Genomic DNA, 20,710 nt, shown 5'->3' on the forward strand with positions numbered 1-20,710 from the left:
CCCGATATCCTACAAACCATATCAAAAACCGGACTAAAGGGGTCTCCGAGGTTGTTTCAAAGTACCTCAAAAACAAATCAAACAAGCTCCCCGAGATTCTTCCAAACTACTTCAAAAACCAGACACAAGAAGTTCCCGGGATTCTTTCAAACTACTTCAAAAACAAAACAAAAGGCATCCATGAGATTCTTTCAAAGTACCATAAAAAACGCAGCACATGAGATTCTTTCAAATTACTTCAAAAACAAAACAAGCAGGTCCTGGAAATCCTTCCAATTTCTGCAAAAACCAGATAAAAGGGGTCCCCAAGATTTTTTCAAACCACTCAAAAACACAACAAAAAAGGTCCCCGAGATTATTTCAAACTACTTCAAAAACAATTCAAAAAAGGTTCCCGAGATTCTTTTAAAATGCTTCAAAAACAAAACAAAAAACGTCTCCTAGATGCTTTCAAACTACTTCATAAACCAATCAAAAAAGGTTCTCGATATTGTTTTAAACTACTTCAAATACAAAGAAAAGGAGATCCCCGAGATTCTTTCAAACCACTGAAAAAATAAATAGAGATCCCTAAGATTCTTTCATACTACTTCAAAAACCAGACTCAATGGGCTCCCGAGATTCTTTCAAACTACTTCAAAAACAAAACAAAACAAGGCCCGGAGATCCTTCAAACTACTGCAAAAACCAGACAAACGGTGTCCCCGAGATTCTTTCAAATCACGTAAAAAATAAAACAAAAAGGTCCCTGAGATTCTTTTAAGCTACTTCATAAACAAATCAAAAAAGGTTCTCGAGATTCTTTTAAACTACTTCAAAAACAAAGCAAGGGAGATCTCCGAAATTCTTTCAAACCACTGAAAAAACAAATAGAGGTCCCCGAGATTCTTTCAAACTACTTCATAAACAAATCAGAAAAGGTTCTCGAGATTCTTTTAAACTACTTCAAAAACAAAGCAAGGGAGATCTCCGAGATTCTTTCAAACCACTGAAAAAACAAATAGAAGTTCCTGAGATTCTTTCATCCTACTTCAAAAACAAACCAAAACAGGTCCCGGAGATCCTTCAAACTACTGCAAAAATCAGACAAACGGTGTCCCCGAGATTCTTTCAAATCACGTAAAAAATAAAAAAACAAAGATCACCGAGATTCATTCGAATTACTTCTAAAACAAATCAAAAGGGTCCCCAAGGATTTTTTCAAATTACTTCAAAAACACAACAAAAAAGGTCCCCGACACTCTTTCAAACTACTTCAAAAACAATTCAAAAAAGGTTTTCGAGATTCTTTTAAACTGCTTCAAAAACAAATCAAAAGGGGTTCTCGAGATTCTCTCAAACCACTGAAAAAACAAATAGAGGTCCCTAAGATTCTTTCATACTACTTCAAAAACCAGACACAAGGGGTTCCCGAAATTCTTTCAAACTACTTCAAAAACAAAACAAAACAAGGCCCAGAGATCCTTCAAACTACTACAAAAACCAAACAAAAGGTGTCCCCGAGATTCTTTTAAATCACGTAAAAAATAAAACAAAAAGGTCCCCGAGATTCTTTCAAACTACTTCATAAACAAATCAAAAAAGGTTCTCGAGATTCTTTTAAACTACTTCAAAAACAAAGCAAGGGAGATCTCCGAGATTCTTTCAAACCACTGAAAAAACAAATAGAGGTTCCTGAGATTCTTTCATACTACTTCAAAAACAAAACAAAACAGGTCCCGGAGATCCTTCAAACTACTGCAAAAATCAGGCAAACGGTGTCCCCGAGATTCCTTCAAATCACGTAAAAAATAAAAAAATAAAGATCACCGAGATTCTTTCGAATTACTCCAAAAACAATTCAAAAAAGGTTCCCGAGATTCTTTTAAACTGCTTCAAAAATAAATCAAAAAGTGTTCTCGAGATTCTCTCAAACTACTGAAAAAACAAATAGAGATCCTTAAGATTCTTTCATACTACTTCAAAAACCAGACACAAGGGCTTCCCGAAATTCTTTCAAACTACTTTAAAAACAAAACAAGGTCCAGAGATCCTTCAAACTACTGCAAAAACCAAACAAAAGGTGTCCCCGAGATTCTTTTAAATCACGTAAAAAATAAAACAAAAAGGTCCCCGAGATTCTTTCAAACTACTTCATAAACAAATCAAAAAAGGTTCTCGAGATTCTTTTAAACTACTTCAAAAACAAAGCAAGGGAGATCTCCGAGATTCTTTCAAACCACTGAAAAAACAAATAGAGGTCCCTGAGATTCTTTCATATTACTTCAAAAACAAAATAAAACAGGTCCCGGAGATCCAAACTACTGCAAAAATCAGACAAACGGTGTCCCCGAGATTCCTTCAAATCACGTAAAAAATAAAAAAGTAGAGATCACCGAGATTCTTTCGAATTACTTCTAAAACAAATCAAAAGGGTCCCCAAAGATTTTTTCCCACTACTTCAAAAACACACAAAAAGGGTCCCGAAATTCTTTCAAACTACTTCAGAAACAAAACAAAAAAGGTCCTGGCGATTCTTCCAAACTACTTCAAAAACCAGACACAGAAGTCCTCGAGATTCTTTCAAACTACTTCAAAAACAATTCAAAAAAGGTTCCCTAGATTCTTTTAAACTGCTTCAAAACAAATCAAAAAAGATTCTCGAGATTCTTTACTGAAAAAACAAATAGAGGTCCCTAAGATTCTTTTATACTACTTCAAAACCAGACAAAAGGTGTCCCCGAGATTCTTTTAAATCACGTAAAAAATAAAACAAAAAGGTCCCCCAGATTCTTTCAAACTACTTCATAAACAAATCAGAAAAGGTTCTCGAGATTATTTTAAACTACTTCAAAAACAAAGCAAGGGAGATCTCCGAAATTCTTTCAAACGACTGAAAAAACAAATAGAGGTCCCCCAGATTCTTTCAAACTACTTCATAAACAAATCAGAAAAGGTTTTCGAGATTCTTTTAAACTACTTGAAAAACAAAGCAAGGGAGATCTCCGAGATTCTTTCAAACCACTGAAAAAACAAATAGAATTCCCTGAGATTTTTTCATACTACTTCAAAAACAAAACAAAACAGGTCTCGGGGATCCTTCAAACTACTGCAAAAATCAGACAAACGGTGTCTCCGAGATTCTTTCAAATCACGTAAAAAATAAAAAAAAAAGATCACTGAGATTCTTACGAATTACTTCTAAAACAAATCAAAAGAGTCCCCAAGGATGTTTTCAAACTACTTCAAAAACACAACAAAAAAGGTCCCCGAGATTCTTTTAAACTGCTTCAAAACAAATCAAAAAGGGTTCTCGAGATTCTCTCAAACCACTGAAAAAACAAATAGAGGTCCTTAAGATTCTTTCATACTACTTCAAAAACCAGACACAAGGGGTTCCCGAAATTCTTTCAAACTACTTCATAAAAAAATCAAAAAAGTTTCTCGAGATTCTTTTAAACTACTTCAAAAACAAAGCAAGGGAGATCTCCGAGATTCCTTCAAACCACTGAAAAAACAAATAGAGGTCCCTGAGATTCTTTCATACTACTTCAAAAACAAAACAAAACAGGTCCCGGAGATCCTTCAAACTACTGCAAAAATCAGACAAACGGTGTCTTCGAGATTCTTTCAAATCACGTAAAAAATAAAAAAATAGAGATCACCGAGATTCTTTCGAATTACTTCTAAAACAAATCAAAACGGTCCCCAAGGATTTTTTCAAACTACTTCAAAAACACACAAAAAGGGTCCCGAAATTCTTTCAAACTACTTCAGAAACAAAACAAAAAAGGTCCTGGAGATTCTTCCAAACTACTTCAATAACCAGACACAGAAGTCCTCGAGATTCTTTCAAACTACTTCAAAAAAACTACAAGCGATTCCCGATATTCTTTCAAACCATTCCAAAAACAAAACAAAAGGGATTCCCGAGATTCTTTCAAACCACTTCAAAAAGAAAATAAAGGACTCCCCGAGATTTTTCGAACTACTTCAAAAACCAGACACACTGGGGTAACCGAGATTCTTCCAAACCACTTCAAAAACAAAGCAAGGGAGGTCCTCGAGATTCTTTCAAACCACTTGAAAAGCAAAACAAAAGAGGTCCTTGAGATTCTATTTCAAAAACCAGGTAGAAGGTGTCCCTGAGAATCTTTGAAATCACTTCATAAACAAAGCAAAAGTACAAATTACGTCAAAATCAAAACAAAAGTAGTCCCGAGATTCCTTTATACTACTGCAAAAACAAAACAAAAGAGTTCTCCGAATTGTTTTCAAATTACTTCAAATTCAAAACAAAAGTGGCCCCCGAAATTCTTTCAAACTATTTAAAAAACAAAACAAAAAGAGTCCCGACCTTCTTTCAAACTACTCCAAACACAAAACAAAAGGACTCCCCAAGATTCTTTTAAACTATGTACTTCAAAAACAAAAAAGGAGTTCCCGACATTTTTTCAAATTACTTCAAAATCAAAACAGAAGTGGTCCTCGAGATTCTTTCAAGCTACTTCAAATACAAAACAAAAGAAGTCCCCGAAATTCTTTTACACTACTTCAAAAGCAAAACAAAAGTAGTCTCCGAGATTCTAGCAAATTACGTCAAAATAAAAACAAAAGTAATCCCGAGATTCCTTTAAACTACTCCAAAAACAAAACAAAAAAGGTCCTGGAAATTCTTTTAAACTATGTACTTCAAAAACAAAACAAAAGGAGTCCCCGGCATTTTTTCAAATTACTTCAAAATCAAAACAATAGTGGTCCTCGAGATTCTTTCAAGCTACTTCAAAAACAAAACAAAAGGAGTCCCCAAAATTCTTTTAAACTACTTCATAAGTAAAACAAAAGTAGTCTCCGAGATTCTAGCAAATTACGTCAAAATCAAAACAAAAATAATCCCGAGATTCCTTTAAACTACTGCAAAAACAAAACAAAAGAGCTCGTCGAATTGTTTTCAAATTACTTCAAATTCAAAACAAAAGTGGTCCCCCGAGATTCTTTCAAACTATTCAAAAAATAAAACAAAAAGAGTCCCGAGATTCTTTCAAACTACTCTAAAAACAAAGCAAGAGGAGTCCCCGAGATTATTTTCAACTACTCCAAAAACAAAACAAAAAAACTCCGCAAGATTCTTTTAAACTACTTCAAAAACAAAAAAGGAGTCCCCGACATTTTTTCATATTACTTCAAAAACAAAACAAACGGAGGCCCCTAAATTTTTTCAAACTAATTCAAAATTAAAACAAAAGGGGTCCTCGATATTCTTTCAAGCTACTCCAAAAACAAAACAAAAGGATTCTCCGAGATTATTTCAAATCACTGAAAAGAACAAAACAAAGAGAGTCCCTGAGATTGTTTCAAATTATGTCAAAATCAAAACGAAATTGGTGTCCGAAATTCTTTCAAATTATTTCAAAAACAAAAGAAAAGGGATCCCCTAATTCTTCAAACGATTTCAAAAACCAGACATAAGAAGTTCTCAAGATTCTTTGACACTACTTCAAAAACAAAACGAAAGGGGCCTCAGAGATTCTTTTAAATTACATCTAAAACAAAACAAGACATCTCCACGATTCTTTAAAACCACTTCAGAAACAAAACAAAAGAGGTCCCCGAGATCCTTCAAACTACTTCAACTACTTCAAAAACCAATCAGACGGTGTCCCCGAAATTCTCTCAAACTACTTCCAAAACCAGACACAAATGGTCACCGAGAGTTTTCCAAACTACTTTAAAAACAAAAAAGTGATCGCTGACATTCTTTCAAACTACTTCAAAAACCAGACGGAAAGGGTTTCCAAGATTCCTTCAAATTACTTCGAAAACAGAACACAAATGGTCACCGAGGTTCTTTCAAACTACCTAGTTCAAAAACAAAACAAAAAGTGGTCATCAAAATTCTTTCAAATTACTTCGAAAGCAAGACAAATGTTCACCGAGATTTTTTCAAATTGCTTCAAAAACAATACACAGAAAAATCCGCGAGATTCTTTCAAATTATTTGGAGGACACGGGACGTAGTTATCAGAAAAAAGAACTTCAGAAAAGTTTTATATGCTAAATCTTTAGTATGACTAGTTATGTTACTCGTATGTCAACAAGAATTAAACCCTTGTTGGACTTAAAATGATTTATTTATGAGAAGTAACATATTTTTGACTTCCCGTTTCATATTGTCAAATTCTGGAATAAGAACTTCCGGCGAAACGCTTTTACATGTCTCTCACTTTTAGGTCTTCAACTGCATCCACTGACTGTTTAAAACTAGTTTTTCAAATCGGGAAAAATAAGCCAAACGTTCACAAAAAATCACACAGTATAACCATAAGGACGATTTATTTTAATTCAGTACTAATAATCATTACTAGTTTTAGTGCATCTATTATCATGAATTATTCAATATGCGGGATTTCTATAAATGATGGTAGAGTCGAAGTAGATCATGGAAGCGTCCCGCCTATCACTTTATATGTATTTTACTAAATATTTAATATTATTAAAAAATAAAACTAATTCATTTATTGTGGTTAAACATCACAGTAAATGTTGAAAATCATTTATAAAAACCGTGTACTTCGTAGTCTAAATGAACACACGAATTTACCCGAATTTTGTAGAAATTACCCTGAAACAGATTTTTAAAAGCTGCCATGAAACTAAACTGAGATTTACCTCAACCCTCATCCTTAAACTAGTTACTGTAGACAAACACAAAGGACCATAAAAAGTGTTTGCATTAGTCGTACCCTACCAGTTTCAATTAGCAGGAAAATGTCACAATATTGCTCGTGCTGTGTACCTTTGTAACTATAACAAACACAACCGTCTCGATTTGATGTTTTCACCTTAACTTTTCATTTCCTCGTCCATGTCCACGACAAACTTAATAAGTCAAAATTGTTATGTTTTCAACTTAACTTTGACGAAGCAAACACTCGTAACTTCGTTACAATGTCTGGTTTCTTAGTAAATCGGATACTTTATTAACTCGTAAAGCCATGCTATCGCAAGAACTTCATCAACCTTTACAACAGAACTTTAGTTTTTAGTTCTCGAACGATTGATAACAGCACAAGTTTTACAATGGCTTTATTTTTAAAAATGTCTCAACAAGAAAGTTATATTGAGTGACGTGTCTCAGCAGTTTTACTTTTCCAGATCCGTGCCAGGAAGAAAGTGGCCATCACCGTCCTCATTTTCGTCCTGGTGTTCGCCATATGCTTCCTGCCGTCTCACATGTTCATGCTGTTTTTCTATTTCCACCCAAACGCCGGGGATTTGTACAACGCTTTCTGGCACTACCTCAGAATAATAGGTTTCTGCTTGTGCTACCTCAACTCCTGCGCTAATCCTGTCGCACTTTATTGGGTCAGCGGAGCTTTCAGGAAACACTTTAACCGGTAAGGACTTCCCGACTTGTAATAAATTAATGATACGTGTCCCCGTTAAGTCGCAAGTGATTTTTATTTATTATGGAAAAATAACCAGGTGGATGTACGATAACCCAATTATATTTTTAGAAGCTTAATTTTCTACTGATTTTCACCAGTTTCGTCACAAAATATAAAGAAGTATAAGTAAACAACCAACAATCTCACGAAAACTTGAAAGGTAGTGTAACATCAGATACATTAATTAAGAAGAGTGCTCCAGATAAATAAAAAACTTGGCTTTAAAAGCTATAAACAAGAATTTCAGAGACTTGGGTCTTTCTCCTTACATCGGTTATTTCAATTAATTACTCAGAATAAATTCAGTTAATTGGAAGTGAAAAGTACCGCACAATTCTCAAGATGTGACGCAATAAAAAATTAAATCTTGGCGTTTCGCTACTGACAAATCATGTAAATATCCGATTTGATTGCAAAAAAAAATATTTTTCTTACGTCTGATTGATCGAATCGAAGCGTATTTCGCCGGTTTTGATGAGCCTGTGAAGTTCGCAAACCCAATATATTTTTTAACAAATCTGAGCCCCCGCCGGGAGCTCGTTAACGCTCCAAAAAAATTTACTTTTGCGTTTTGTTTGTGCAAAATGTGAGCGATATTTCTAAGTCATTAAACACGAAAGATTTGTATGTGCACTTTGTAAAAAAATTATATCAGAATATTTTTAGCTGTAATGTAAATATAACGTCTACATATACAGGGTCGCAAGAAGTACTAAGTAGTGTCGCATTTATATATAGCAAAAAAAGCTGTAGCGACCCTCGGTATAGTGCCTAAGCAGTCAAGGCGGATTCATCAACCACAAGTACCTTCTTAGCTTTCGCGTGGGAAATAAAAACTGTTTGTCGTTATAAACTCCGGAATGCATCTGTCTAATGCATATCGAGCAGCTTTAATGTCGGCTTTGAAAAGACTGCACTGGATTTATGTCGCTAGCTATTCTTATTACACTTTTATCGCAACAGATGCAGTTTCATGAGACAAATTGTCATGCAATTTTCCCCGGGAGAGCTGTTCATGCACGGTATACTTGCTGTTTATACTGTATCGTTAAAGCTGATGTATTAGACACGAAACATAATTTTATCGCTAAGCAGCTGTTAAAAGGAAAAATTAGAGCAGAGATTACCGTAACCCATATATCAAAGTGGTTATAATAATAATAAAGTTTATTTACGGTTTTAGCTTTACATAATAATTGCATAATAATTAGTTAACCTAGCACTACTGAACGAACGAGGAACTTACGAAAGAGGAGATTATTCTAGATATATTTCCCCACATTAACAAAGCGTAGGAGAAAACTCCCTGAAATAGTAAGTAATAGCCATTCTTAGTACTGGTGACACCTATTTGGTCAAAATCCTGGTGATGTTAATCTCATGTGAGGACAATACCCAGAAATTTGACTTAGTTGTGGTTTACTATATTTACGATCAGTGTTGGGCATTATCTAGATATTTGTATATTGATAAAGTATCGACATACATATTTGGGTATCTATTATCTGTATATAGATAAAATCAAATTTAAGCACAAAATATCTGTGTCTAGGTACAAAATAAGTGGCCAAGATACAGACACATCTTTTTTATTGTACTTTTTTTTATTAGTTGATAGTTTAGTTACTATAGTACTAATTTTGACATTTCATGTTGGTGATGGTAGTACCATAGACAAAAATAGGGACAAGAGGTCCACTAATGGTGTTCTATGACTAATACTCCATTTAATCATTTTAGCCATTTTCTATACCGTAGCCTTCAGTACTATCCAACTTTAAGTATAATCCTGAAGGATAATAAATGTGAGGAAGAACCATTGGAGATACCGAAGAAATGAAAGCAAAAAAAAGTATTAAGTGAAATTTCGAAAATTTTGTTGAAAACTGGTCCAATAATTGGTAGTATTTTGTACATTTTTGTATATTTCGAAAGACGATTCTGGAAGAACCATTGGAGATATCGAAGAAATGAAAGCGGATATGACTTCTGCGGCCCGAAATCTACAAGAAAATGTATTAAGTGATATTTCGAAAATTTTGGTGAAAATTGGTCCAATAATAATTGGTAGTATTTTGTACATTTTTCTATAATTCGAAAGACAATTCTGGAAGAACCATTGGAGATATCGAAGAAATGAAAGCGGATATGACTTCTGCGGCCAGAAATCTACAAGAAAATGTATTAAGTGAAATTTCGAAAATTTTGTTGATAATTGGTCCAATAATTGGTGGTATTTTGTACATTTTTGTATATTTCGAGGGACGATTCTGGAAAAACCATTGGAGATATCGAAGAAATGAAAGCGGATATGACTTCTGCGGCCCGAAATCTACAAGAAAATGTATTAAGTGAAATTTCGAAAATTTTGTTGAAAATTGGTCCAATAATTGGTGGTATTTTGTACATTTTTGTATATTTCGAGGGACGATTCTGGAAAAAGCATTGGATATATCGAAGAAATGAAAGCGGATATGACTTCTGCGGCCCGAAATCTACAAGAAAATGTATTAAGTGAAATTTCGAAAATTTTGTTGAAAATTGGTCCAATAATTGGTGGTATTTTGTACATTTTTGTATATTTCGAAGGACGATTCTGGAAGAACCATTGGAGATATCGAAGAAATGAAAGCGAATATGACTTCTGCGGACCGAAATCTACAAGAAAATGTATTAAGTGAAATTTCGAAAATTTTCTTCAATAATTAATTGATGGTATTTTGTACATTTTTGTATATTTCGAAGGACGATTTTGGAACAACCATTGGAGATATCGAAGAAATGAAAGCGGATATGTTTTCTGCGGCCCGAAATCTACAAGAAAATGTATTAAGTGAAATTTCGAAAATTTTGTTGAAAATTGGTCGAATAATTGGTGGTATTTTGTACATTTTTGTATATTTCGAAAGACGATTCTGGAAGAACCATTGGAGATATCGAAGAAATGAAAGCGGATATGACTTCTGCGGCCCGAAATCTACAAGAAAATGTATTAAGTCAAATTTCGAAAATTTTGTTGATAATAATTGGTCCAATAATTGGTGATATTTTGTACATTTTTGTATATTTCGAAGGACGATTCTGGAAGAACCATTGGAGATATCGAAGAAATGAAAGCGGATCTGACTTCTGCGGCCCGAAATCTACAAGAAAATGTATTAAGTGAAATTTCGAAAATTTTGTTGAAAATTGGTCGAATAATTGGTGGTATTTTGTACATTTTTGTATATTTCGAAAGACGATTCTGGAAGAACCATTGGAGATATCGAAGAAATGAAAGCGGATATGACTTCTGCGGCCCGAAATCTACAAGAAAATGTATTAAGTCAAATTTCGAAAATTTTGTTGATAATAATTGGTCCAATAATTGGTGATATTTTGTACATTTTTGTATATTTCGAAGGACGATTCTGGAAGAACCATTGGAGATATCGAAGAAATGAAAGCGGATCTGACTTCTGCGGCCCGAAATCTACAAGAAAATGTATTAAGTGAAATTTCGAACATTTTGTTGAAAATTGGTCGCAGATTGGTCGTATTCTGAATAGATTTGTACTGTTCAAAGGACGATTCTGGAAGAACTATTGGAGATATCGAAGAAATGAAAGCGGATATGACTTCTGCGGCCCGAAATTTACAAGAAAATGTATTAAGAGAAATTTCGAAAATTTTGTTGAAAATTGGTCCAATAATAATTGGTGGTATTTTGTACATTTTTGTATGTTTCGAAAGACGACTCTGGAAGAACCATTGGAGATATCGAAGAAATGAAAGCGGATATGACTTCTGCGGCCCGAAATCTACAAGAAAATGTATTAAGTGAAATTTCGAAAATTTTGTTGAAAATTGGTCCTATAATTGGTGGTATTTTGTACATTTTTGTATATTTCGAAGGACAATTCTCAAAGAACCATTGGAGATATCGAAGAAATGAAAGCGAATTTAACTTCTGCGGCCCGAAATCTACAAGAAAATGTATTAAGTGAAATTTCGAAAATTTTGTTGAAAACTGGTCCAATAATTCGAGGGTGGCTCTCTCTAAATTTTTCACTAAAATTTTACCGTCGTGAGACAGAGGACGATTTTTCATTTAATATTCAACTGAATTCATTCATTATTTTTATTGAAAGTCAAACAATTTCACCCGCCTAAGATGAAAATGAAATCTCGCAAGTGCGTTACTGCTAGTGGTCACTGTTCGAGCAGGACCCGATTCCAGACAAATACAACGACTAGACGCACGGTTTCTATGGCAACCGTGTAAATAAAACGTCTAAATGAGTCTGATCTCCGCTTTAGAGTCATGATTTGGTCAGAAATCATAGAGAAGAGTAGTCATAGTTTAAATCAAATAACGGTTGACGAGTCCTCGATTTATGTTGGCAGCAGTGTTTGTTAATAACTAGGAATAAAATTAACTAGAAGAAATGTCAGAACGACACGTTTTACTTTCGACAAATTGACACTAGATTTACCAGAATATTGCCGCTTACTGTTTTTCATTCAAGTTACACGAATTACAATTATAGTGAAACAAGGTTTTTATTAACGTCGACTATTTAAATTTGGCGCTTGCCTTTGGCGGTTGAGGTCTCCAATGTCAATAAGGGTGATTTTGGAAAATCAGCCGGTATCTCGCATGTAAGTATATTAATCTATGATTTGGGCTCCGCTTTTATCAGCGCTGCAGCAACATATCGTGTATTCAAGACACAACATCTTTACAAGTAGGTTTTGATATATTTTATATAAATGGAGCGAGACAAAAAAATTAGTTTTTTTCATTATGACACAAATTTCCGGACAATTTTTAAATATTGAAAATTACTATTTTGCTATGTGCAGAGTGTTTGTAGACGTTGTAATTTTGATGGGGCACATGCCCTTGGGCCCCCTGGCACCAGCCGCCGCTGCAGTTTAAAGATAATCGATAAGCTTGAAATGATTTATGCACTACTATCAATATCCCACCACCACCCGATTTTGTACTGTTGCTATTATTTCGATCATTTCTAAAAATCATATATCAGTTATCAAAAATTTCATTGCCAAAATCAGTCTTACCTTAACAAATACTAACCCCGCCCACCCGCCCTGTATTTTTTTAGAGGGATCTCATTTGCCAGCATCAGTCTTATCTTAGCAGGTACTAGCCCCGCCCACCCACCCTCTCTTTTCTTAGAGGGTATGTCATTACCAAAATCGGTTTTATCTTAGTAGGTACTAGAAGGAAACATTGAAACAATGAAGGGAATTAAAAGACGAAAACTTGTAATATTAAATCTATTTTCGTGGAAGGTATATCATTTGCAAAAATCAGTATTATCTTCTCAACCACAATCCCCCCTCCCCAATTTTGTTAGAGGGTACGTCATTCGCCAAAATCAGTTCTTCAGTCTTAGCACCCGCCCTTTATTTTCTTCAAAGGCCAAAATCGGTCTTATCTTCTCAACCACTAGCCCCTCCCCCCCTCCCCAATTTTCTTAGAGAGTATGCCATTCGCCAAAATCAGTTCTTCAGTCTTAGAACCCGCCCTTTATTTTCTTCAAAGGCATTTCATTTGCCAAAATCAGTCTTATCTTCTCAATCAGTACCCCCCCCCCAATTTTCTTTTCTTAGAGGATATGTCATTCGCCAAAATCAGTTCTTCAATCTTAGCACCCGCCCTTTACTTTCTTCAAAGGCATTTCATTTGCCAAAATCGGTCTTATTTTAGTAATTACTAGCCCCGCTCAACCGATTCTACACGAATACAATGACAAGACGCACGGTTTTCATGGCAACCGTGTAAACAAAACGTCTAAATGAGTCTGATCTCCGCTTTTACAGTTTTGATTTGGTCTCCGCTTCTATCAACGCTGCAGCAACATATCATATATTCAAGACACAACATCTTTAGAAGTAAGTTCTGATACATTTTATACAAATGCAGCGAGAAAAAAAAATAGTTTTGATCATTATGACACAAATTTCCGGACAATTTTTTAAATATTGAAAATTACTATTTTGCTATTTCTAGTATGTTTGTAGACGTTGTAATTTTGGGGGAGCACGTGTCCTTGTGCCCTCTGGCACCAGCCGCCCCTGCAGTTTACAGATAATTGGTACGCTTGAAATGATTTATACACTACTATCAATACCCCATCACCACTCAATTTTGTACTGTTGCTATTATTTCGATCATTTTTAAAAATCATATATCAGTTATCAAAAATTTCATTGCCAAAATCACTCTTACCGTAACAAATACTATCCCCGCCCACCCGCCCTCTATTTTCTTAGAAAGTATATCATTTCCTAAAAACAGTCTTATCTTCTCAACCACTAGCCCGCCCCCCTCTATTTTCTTAGAAGCTATTATAGCCCCTAAAAAACACATAGTATCGTCACCGTGGAGCAAACCTGGTGGAAACTTACCAAAAACAAAAATTATTGAAACCATTTGACAGATCGCGAAATTTAAAATAGTTTTATGTTGGATTTAAAGTTTGTAGTTTATATACAAAATTTGGATTTTTAATTTGAATAAATTTGGAAAATGTGTTGATGAGATAAATATTAATAAAATACAAAATTTAATGAATAAAATCTTATTTAATAATTATTAGTTATATTAATTGACAATTAATTGACTTTAAACAAGAATAACGTGCAATGCCAAGAGCACGTGATAACAATCGTTTACGCGCTGTTAGCTTTCTGCTGATAAAATTTGATTCCAAACTAGAGGAATTTTCTGCGTTACCAACTGTATTTGCTCCACTCGTACAACCATGAATGACGATACTATGTATTTCTAGGAGCTATAGAGGGTATGGCATTGGCCAAAATCAGAGGTCCAATCTTAGCATCCGCCCTTTATTTTCTTCGAAGGCATTTCATTTGCCAAAATCAGTCTGCTTTTGTCAGCGCTACAAGGAGTTTTGATACACTTCATACAAAGGGAGCGAGATAAAAAAATTGCAATGTCCAGTGTGTTTGTAGATGTTGTAATTTTGGGGGAGCACGTGCCCTTGCAGTTTAAAGATAATTGATAAGCTTGAAATGCATGATTGATAAACTACAATCAATACCTCACCACCACCCGATTTTGTACTGTAGCTATTATTTAGATCATTTCTAAAAATCATACATCAATTATCAAAAATTTCAAGACTGATTTTGGGTCTTCTCTTAGCAAGTACTAGTAAAATCAGATTTATCTTAGCAGGTGCTAGCCCCGCCCACCCATCCTCTCTTTTCTTAAAGGCTTTGTCATTTGCCAAAATCAGTTTTATCTTAAAAGCCACTAGTCGCGCCCACTCATTCTGTCTTTTCTTAGAGGGCATCTCATGTGCCTAAATCAGCCTTATCTTAGCAGGTACTAGACCCGCCCACCCACCCTCTTTTTTTCTTAGAGGGTATGTCATTTGCAAAATCAGTTTTATCTTAGCAGGTACTAGCCCCGCCCACCCACTCTCTCTTTTCTTAGAGGGTATTTTTTTCAGTGAAATACCCCGTATATTTTCAGATATTTTAACGACTATATGAGCACAGTATATTTTTCAATTCCGCTAGACGTTACCACATTATTTCATTTTTTTCACATTTTTTAGCACAGAAGTCTCAATAGGGTTATTTTTCAAATTTGTGTTACAATATTTTGTGCTGAGATAAATAAACGTACCCGTTTTGTTGCGGTATAAATAAAATTGAGTCTCGATACAACACCCTGTATCTTATTGTATTTTTTGTTCTCTTTCTTTTTATTAATTATTTTCTATACTTAAATTTGATAGATATTACAAAGTTTTAGTTCTGGATGTTCTGTGTCTGAAAAACTGAAAAATCGATAGTCGAAAATTGTAATATTTTAGAATTTTTGTAAAAACACTCTGTATATTAAATTTCGCAATCAGTGCATATGTCAGATTATGTTTCCTTAAAGTATTGTAACAAGTTTTTCCTGCACCCTTGTATTGCTAATGCGAGTATGTAAAAATATATAGGATGTTCTATTAAAAAAAGCCAAGCTGTAGGCGAAACGGAACACTCTGTATTGTCGAAAATAATTTTACTGTATGATATTCAAAGAACTGTACAACTTTATTCAATCAGTTACTTTTTTTCTGTTTCTAGTGATTAATTCACGAAATATCGAGGACAACGCGGTTAGTAACTCACATATATACCGGGTGTTTACTAAAGGTGTGGCAAACATTCAACTAGTTATTCCTTGGATTATTTTAAGATTTTTTTTTTTGAATAATTTTCTGAAATGCGCTTTATTTCGAAGATACGATGCGATGAAAATAAATAAGAAGCCCCTGTACCTATATATAAGTACTAAACAGCTGAGAAATTTTTAACCACCGTGTATTTAATAATTGTTTAGTCGATATTAATGTTTCTTAAAATTTCATAAATGTTCGTAAAAAAACATCGCAAAATTGTATTTAAAATAGTCCTTTTTATTTTTTGTTTAACCCATAAACATAACCAGATACATATAACATAGCATGATAGTTTTTTAGGAAAAATTGCTTGGCACAATTTTAAGATGACGTTATTAATTTTTTGGTATGGAGAACGTATAGTTTCTAGTATGTTAACACATAAAATTTTACAGAAATCATTTAATTGCGGAATTCGTATGTTTATTAAAAGTGCCAACAAACCAGACGTAAGTAAGAAAGAGATATTTTCGTATTCTACAAACTGTGAAACATTAAGAAAACTTTTGTTAAAATAACATTATACATATAATATATTTACCAAAATCAGTTTTATATTAGCAGTTACTAGCCCCGCCCACCCACCCGCTATGTTCTTAGAGGGATCTCATTTGCCAACATCAGTCTTATCTTAGCAGGCACTAGCCCCGCCCACCCACCCTCTGTTTTTTAGCGGATTTTTTATTTGCCAAAATTGGTCTTATCGTAGCAAGTACGAGCCCCGCCCACCCGCCCTCTATTTTGTTAGAGAATATGTCATTTGCCAAAATCAATCTTATCTTACTGACCCGGAATAACCACGTTTCTAGTAAAATAAATACAAAACTTCCTTTAGCTTGCTTCTTATTACCCTACCATTTTGATAATGGATTTTTAAATGGGTGCCACCACTAAATTATTACTGAGTGCTACCCCTGCTGCCCGCATTTTGACAGTTTCCGTAAAAAATGAATTTTTCCAATTGGTCAGTAATTCAGGCAATAAAATTCTATGGCTTCTATTTTAAATACAACGCTCTTCGCTGACTCTTTTTTGGGTAACTTTTCTATTTCAAATTTATTCTTCAGGAATTTATCCTCAAGGAATTTGTTAATCCTGACGTTCACTATCCACACCTAAATTTACCTCTGATGAACTTAGGTCCTCTCTTCTTATAAACAACTTTTTTAAATCCATCATTGTCAACATGTTGGCGATTTTCTAGATTGACTTTGCTCGTAGGTGATTTTATCTGCTCTCTTTGGCTTGGTACCTTTAGATTAATAATTTTATTCAGTGTCGGATTGAGGACCTGGGGATTCACCGGAAAATTTACAAAGTTGGGCCCTGGGGTATTTAATACAGATGTTCTTTAGGTAGTATTACTATTATTATTTTCGATTTTGCCGGCAACATTGGCGTTTTGAAATAATTATGTTGTTTTTGGAAATTTTGATGACGCTACCAAAAAAACAAAGCTAACAAAAAATTGTGGACAGTTATTTTGACACAACTTCCCTGGCTCTTACAGCATAGTCCGACAAATTTCGCTTCTTTAAAAAAATTATAAAATTAGATTTTGCGATTTTCGTTCTGTGATAACTGTTAACCTCGATAAATGATAACTAACAAGAAAAAACGTTAACATTCTCAATTTCTCAGTATATGCTTAACTTCGACTGTTTATGTTTATACTTCGACCAAATTTGACTTTTAGCACGTTCAGATTACAACCATCAGCGGCTAAAAGAAAATGAAATTTGGTTGATTTTGTGTCCTCAAGGCAGAGGAAAGGACATAAAACAATCGTCTTAAAATATTTTCATGACTTCACAGGTTCGGTTTTTGCATTATATATAATACAAAAAACAGGAGCAAATTAATAGTAAGTAACATTTCACCCCACATTTTGTTTTTTAAATTATTATAAGGTAGTATTTTATCTTTTTTTTTAAGAAAACAAGCCAATTTTGACGTTGAAGAGGTTTTTAAAAAATAACCTTAAAAATGGGGTGAAATGTTAAAAATACATTAAAAAAACTTGACGACAAAAATTGAGTTTTTTTTGATTTGTAAAAAAGCAACAAAAAACTTCAACGTCAAAATTGGCTTTCTTGCTTAAAAAAATTATACATAATCCAATCCTTAATCCCGAGTCATTCAGATGAGAATTGCATCTCAAAAACAAACGAATTATAAAATTTGAAAAAATTGCTGAAAACAGAACTTCACTATTCCAAGGGACAACCTAAATTTCAAAAAAATCCAACAAACCTGTATATTATTATCAACTAAGCTTTTCTGTGAAGCTTAGTTTTTTTCCTATGCACTACTTAAAGTAACGCGCATTTAATAAAAAAGATTTTACTGACGAAATCCTATACCCTTGTATCTCTTTTAACAAAACCCAAAGCACTTAATGTGCTTCCGCATCATGTAAACAAGCACGTACGGGATAACATGACCTAATTTTCACGCAATCAATTAATTCTGTTTAGACAACTAAAACATTGTTTTTTAAGCAGGTAGGTGGGCTGTAAACAAGATTTATTCTAAATTATGCCGTATCAGATCAGCCGCAAATATTTATCTTATTCGGATCACTTGGTGAAATTGTCGAGTATCTTAAGCGACTACTAATCCGTATTTACTTGACCTAAAATCGCCGAAAATGTTAGGTAAACGTGCAAATGAACCTCGGTATTAATTGCCGGCATAACAATTCGAAAAATAGGTTGCGCTTATTTATCGTCGTAATGCAAAGAACTTGAAGGTTGGGTTTCAGACAATAAAGTGAAATTGGGCCATTTATAATCGCTCAGTTAGATTGCTGGAGTTGCTGCGAAATATTCCCTAATCCGGTTGTTTCCAGAGGAATTTCTAGGAAGTTGCGTAGCGAAGATGGAAATTTAGTGTGTCGCTTTCCTGTTGTCTTATTAGTGGGTTCTAATATAGATTTATTGTAACAGACGATGTGTTACTTAGTTTAAAGTTTAATAGTGTACAAAAACGCAATAAGTTGATTTCGGAAACGCTTCGCTCTGAGAGGCGCATCCGAAATAAATGTTCTAATTCAAGCCGTAAAAGTATTGAAACAAACTATTGTTTCATCATTTTTAAATATTTCAGTTCTGTACTTAACAAACGAAAACTGGTTTCAGCATCTCAACAAAGTCTTTTACGATGACAACGACCGCGCTCTGGATTGAATTCCATCATCCACATTACGGGAACACTATTTCGCAGAAATTTGCATCGATATTAAACCGAGTGTCATACTGATGCAATTTTCGGCGGTTTGTGTACATAAACGTACAAAATGTTTACAAACGCGAGCATCAAAACGATTTGTGCAGAATTTATAATCGAACTCTCGCGATGATTCACCTTAAAATGGAAAAAAACGTTTTCACAAATTATGAATAATCAGGCCTCAGGATAAATTCAATTACTTTAGATTTAGTTTTCAATTGTTAATTAAACTTATCAATGATATGTAGCAAAAGTCGCCTGCGGCTTTGCCTTGTTTACTCCAAAATATCTGTCAGGATTTATTTATTAATCCGCGATTTTGCTGTCAACAACATGCCATTTGTAAACAGACTTCAATAAGCTTTTTGTAAAAATTATTACAACCAACTTCGAAGAAATGTAGATTTAAAAATGAACAAAAATAATCGGATTTCCACCCAATCGAACATATCAATACCAATTTCGCTTGTATCCTGCTATCCTTTTGTAACGCAGAATTTCCTTTGTTGAAGCGGGGAAGTAATTTAGTGCGTAGTCGAATTCCCAATGACATACAAACTTTAAGATGAAATTGGTGAAATACATTGGAGAGAAAGGATCATTTTTACGAATAAAGAACTTTTATCCACTTAAAAATTATTCGAAAAATAAATTTCGTCAGACGCACACACTTCCCACAAAATTTACTTATCTAAATCGACGAATAATTCTTGCGGCGACATAAACTGAATCCATAATCCAAAAAAACGTTTCTAATCTATCCCAGTCTTATGAATTTTACATTAATTCGGCGCCGGGTCTTAAGCATGCGTTTGAGTGGAAAACAAACATCATTTTAATACGCCAAAGAATAAATTACTCCCCAACGACCGTTTTATTTTCGATTTTTTTACTACACCCATATATCAACAACGGGGTAATTTCGGTTAACATAAATAGCTTGAGCAGAATGAGGAATGTCACGACGGGAATATTCCTAGAGGCTTCAAGCTATCGATTCCGTTTAAATTTGCTTTTTATTATTTAACTAGCGTATTACTATTGCGCGAAACCGTTTTTGTAGAGAACATACAAGGAAATGGGTAGTTGGACGCTGCTGATTTCATGCTGCTATAAATTTTATAGAGATTGAAAATTTTAAGTTGGGATTTAAGATAATAAAAATCGCGGGGTTTATAGGTCAGCTTTATTCGCTATGTTTCTGGCTCGTTTGTTGTTAAAACTCCGCTTCCAGCTCGATAGTAAGTTTTAGTAGTTTGTAATCAATGAGGTGAGTCATGCTATGAGATTATTTTTTTAAATCGTAAGTATGTAGGTAAAGTTGAAATGCAAGGAGTTATTAAAACGTTCATGAAAGGCAATGCGTAACGACGAGCGTAACAGTTTAATTTAATGGCATATTTATTTTCAATTTGATGTCATACGCAGCTGCCTCGATTTTTATGAAAACTTCAACAGCATCGAAACGTATTGTGAATATGTTCGTGTTTGAAAATACAAATGTATGAGATTCTTTTATCGGATTATTAAGTCGTTTTTCCGCTTACTTCTAAAGCACCCACTCACTGATGTTATTTTGACGGACTTTATTATATTTGTGTGCTTTTTCATGCATATAATTTCGTCAAATTCCCTTATCGTTGGTGAAAATATATTATAAAGTGTTGTAAATCTTGTTACTAACGTGACTTGGGCTTTGTTGGTGAAGTTAAATAATTACTATTTGTACGAATTTTGGAAACAAAAACTTCACTGAAGAAAATGTAAACAAAAATTGTTATAAATCTTGTTGTTAACGTGATTTATAATTTCAGGGCGAAATAATATTAAACAAGTTTA

General features: G+C 34.0%; 1 protein-coding gene across 4 annotated transcripts in view; it reads left to right on the forward strand.

The window, feature by feature from the left end:
• The window catches only part of LOC135131564 (neuropeptide CCHamide-1 receptor), a 229,564-nt gene that overhangs the window by 197,878 nt on the left and 10,976 nt on the right, over nt 1-20,710 (forward strand). For all 4 annotated transcript variants that reach the window (XM_064059369.1, XM_064059370.1, XM_064059368.1 and 1 more), the window contains one exon: nt 7,135-7,376. In XM_064059369.1, the coding sequence (XP_063915439.1) occupies nt 7,135-7,376 (242 nt within the window). The remainder of the gene's footprint in view (nt 1-7,134; nt 7,377-20,710) is intronic.

The sequence above is a fragment of the Zophobas morio genome, unplaced genomic scaffold (assembly GCF_036711695.1).
Source record: "Zophobas morio isolate AGI-343-1 ecotype UQ-CSIRO unplaced genomic scaffold, CSIRO_AGI_Zmor_V1 ptg000021l, whole genome shotgun sequence".
NCBI lineage: Eukaryota > Metazoa > Arthropoda > Insecta > Coleoptera > Tenebrionidae > Zophobas > Zophobas morio.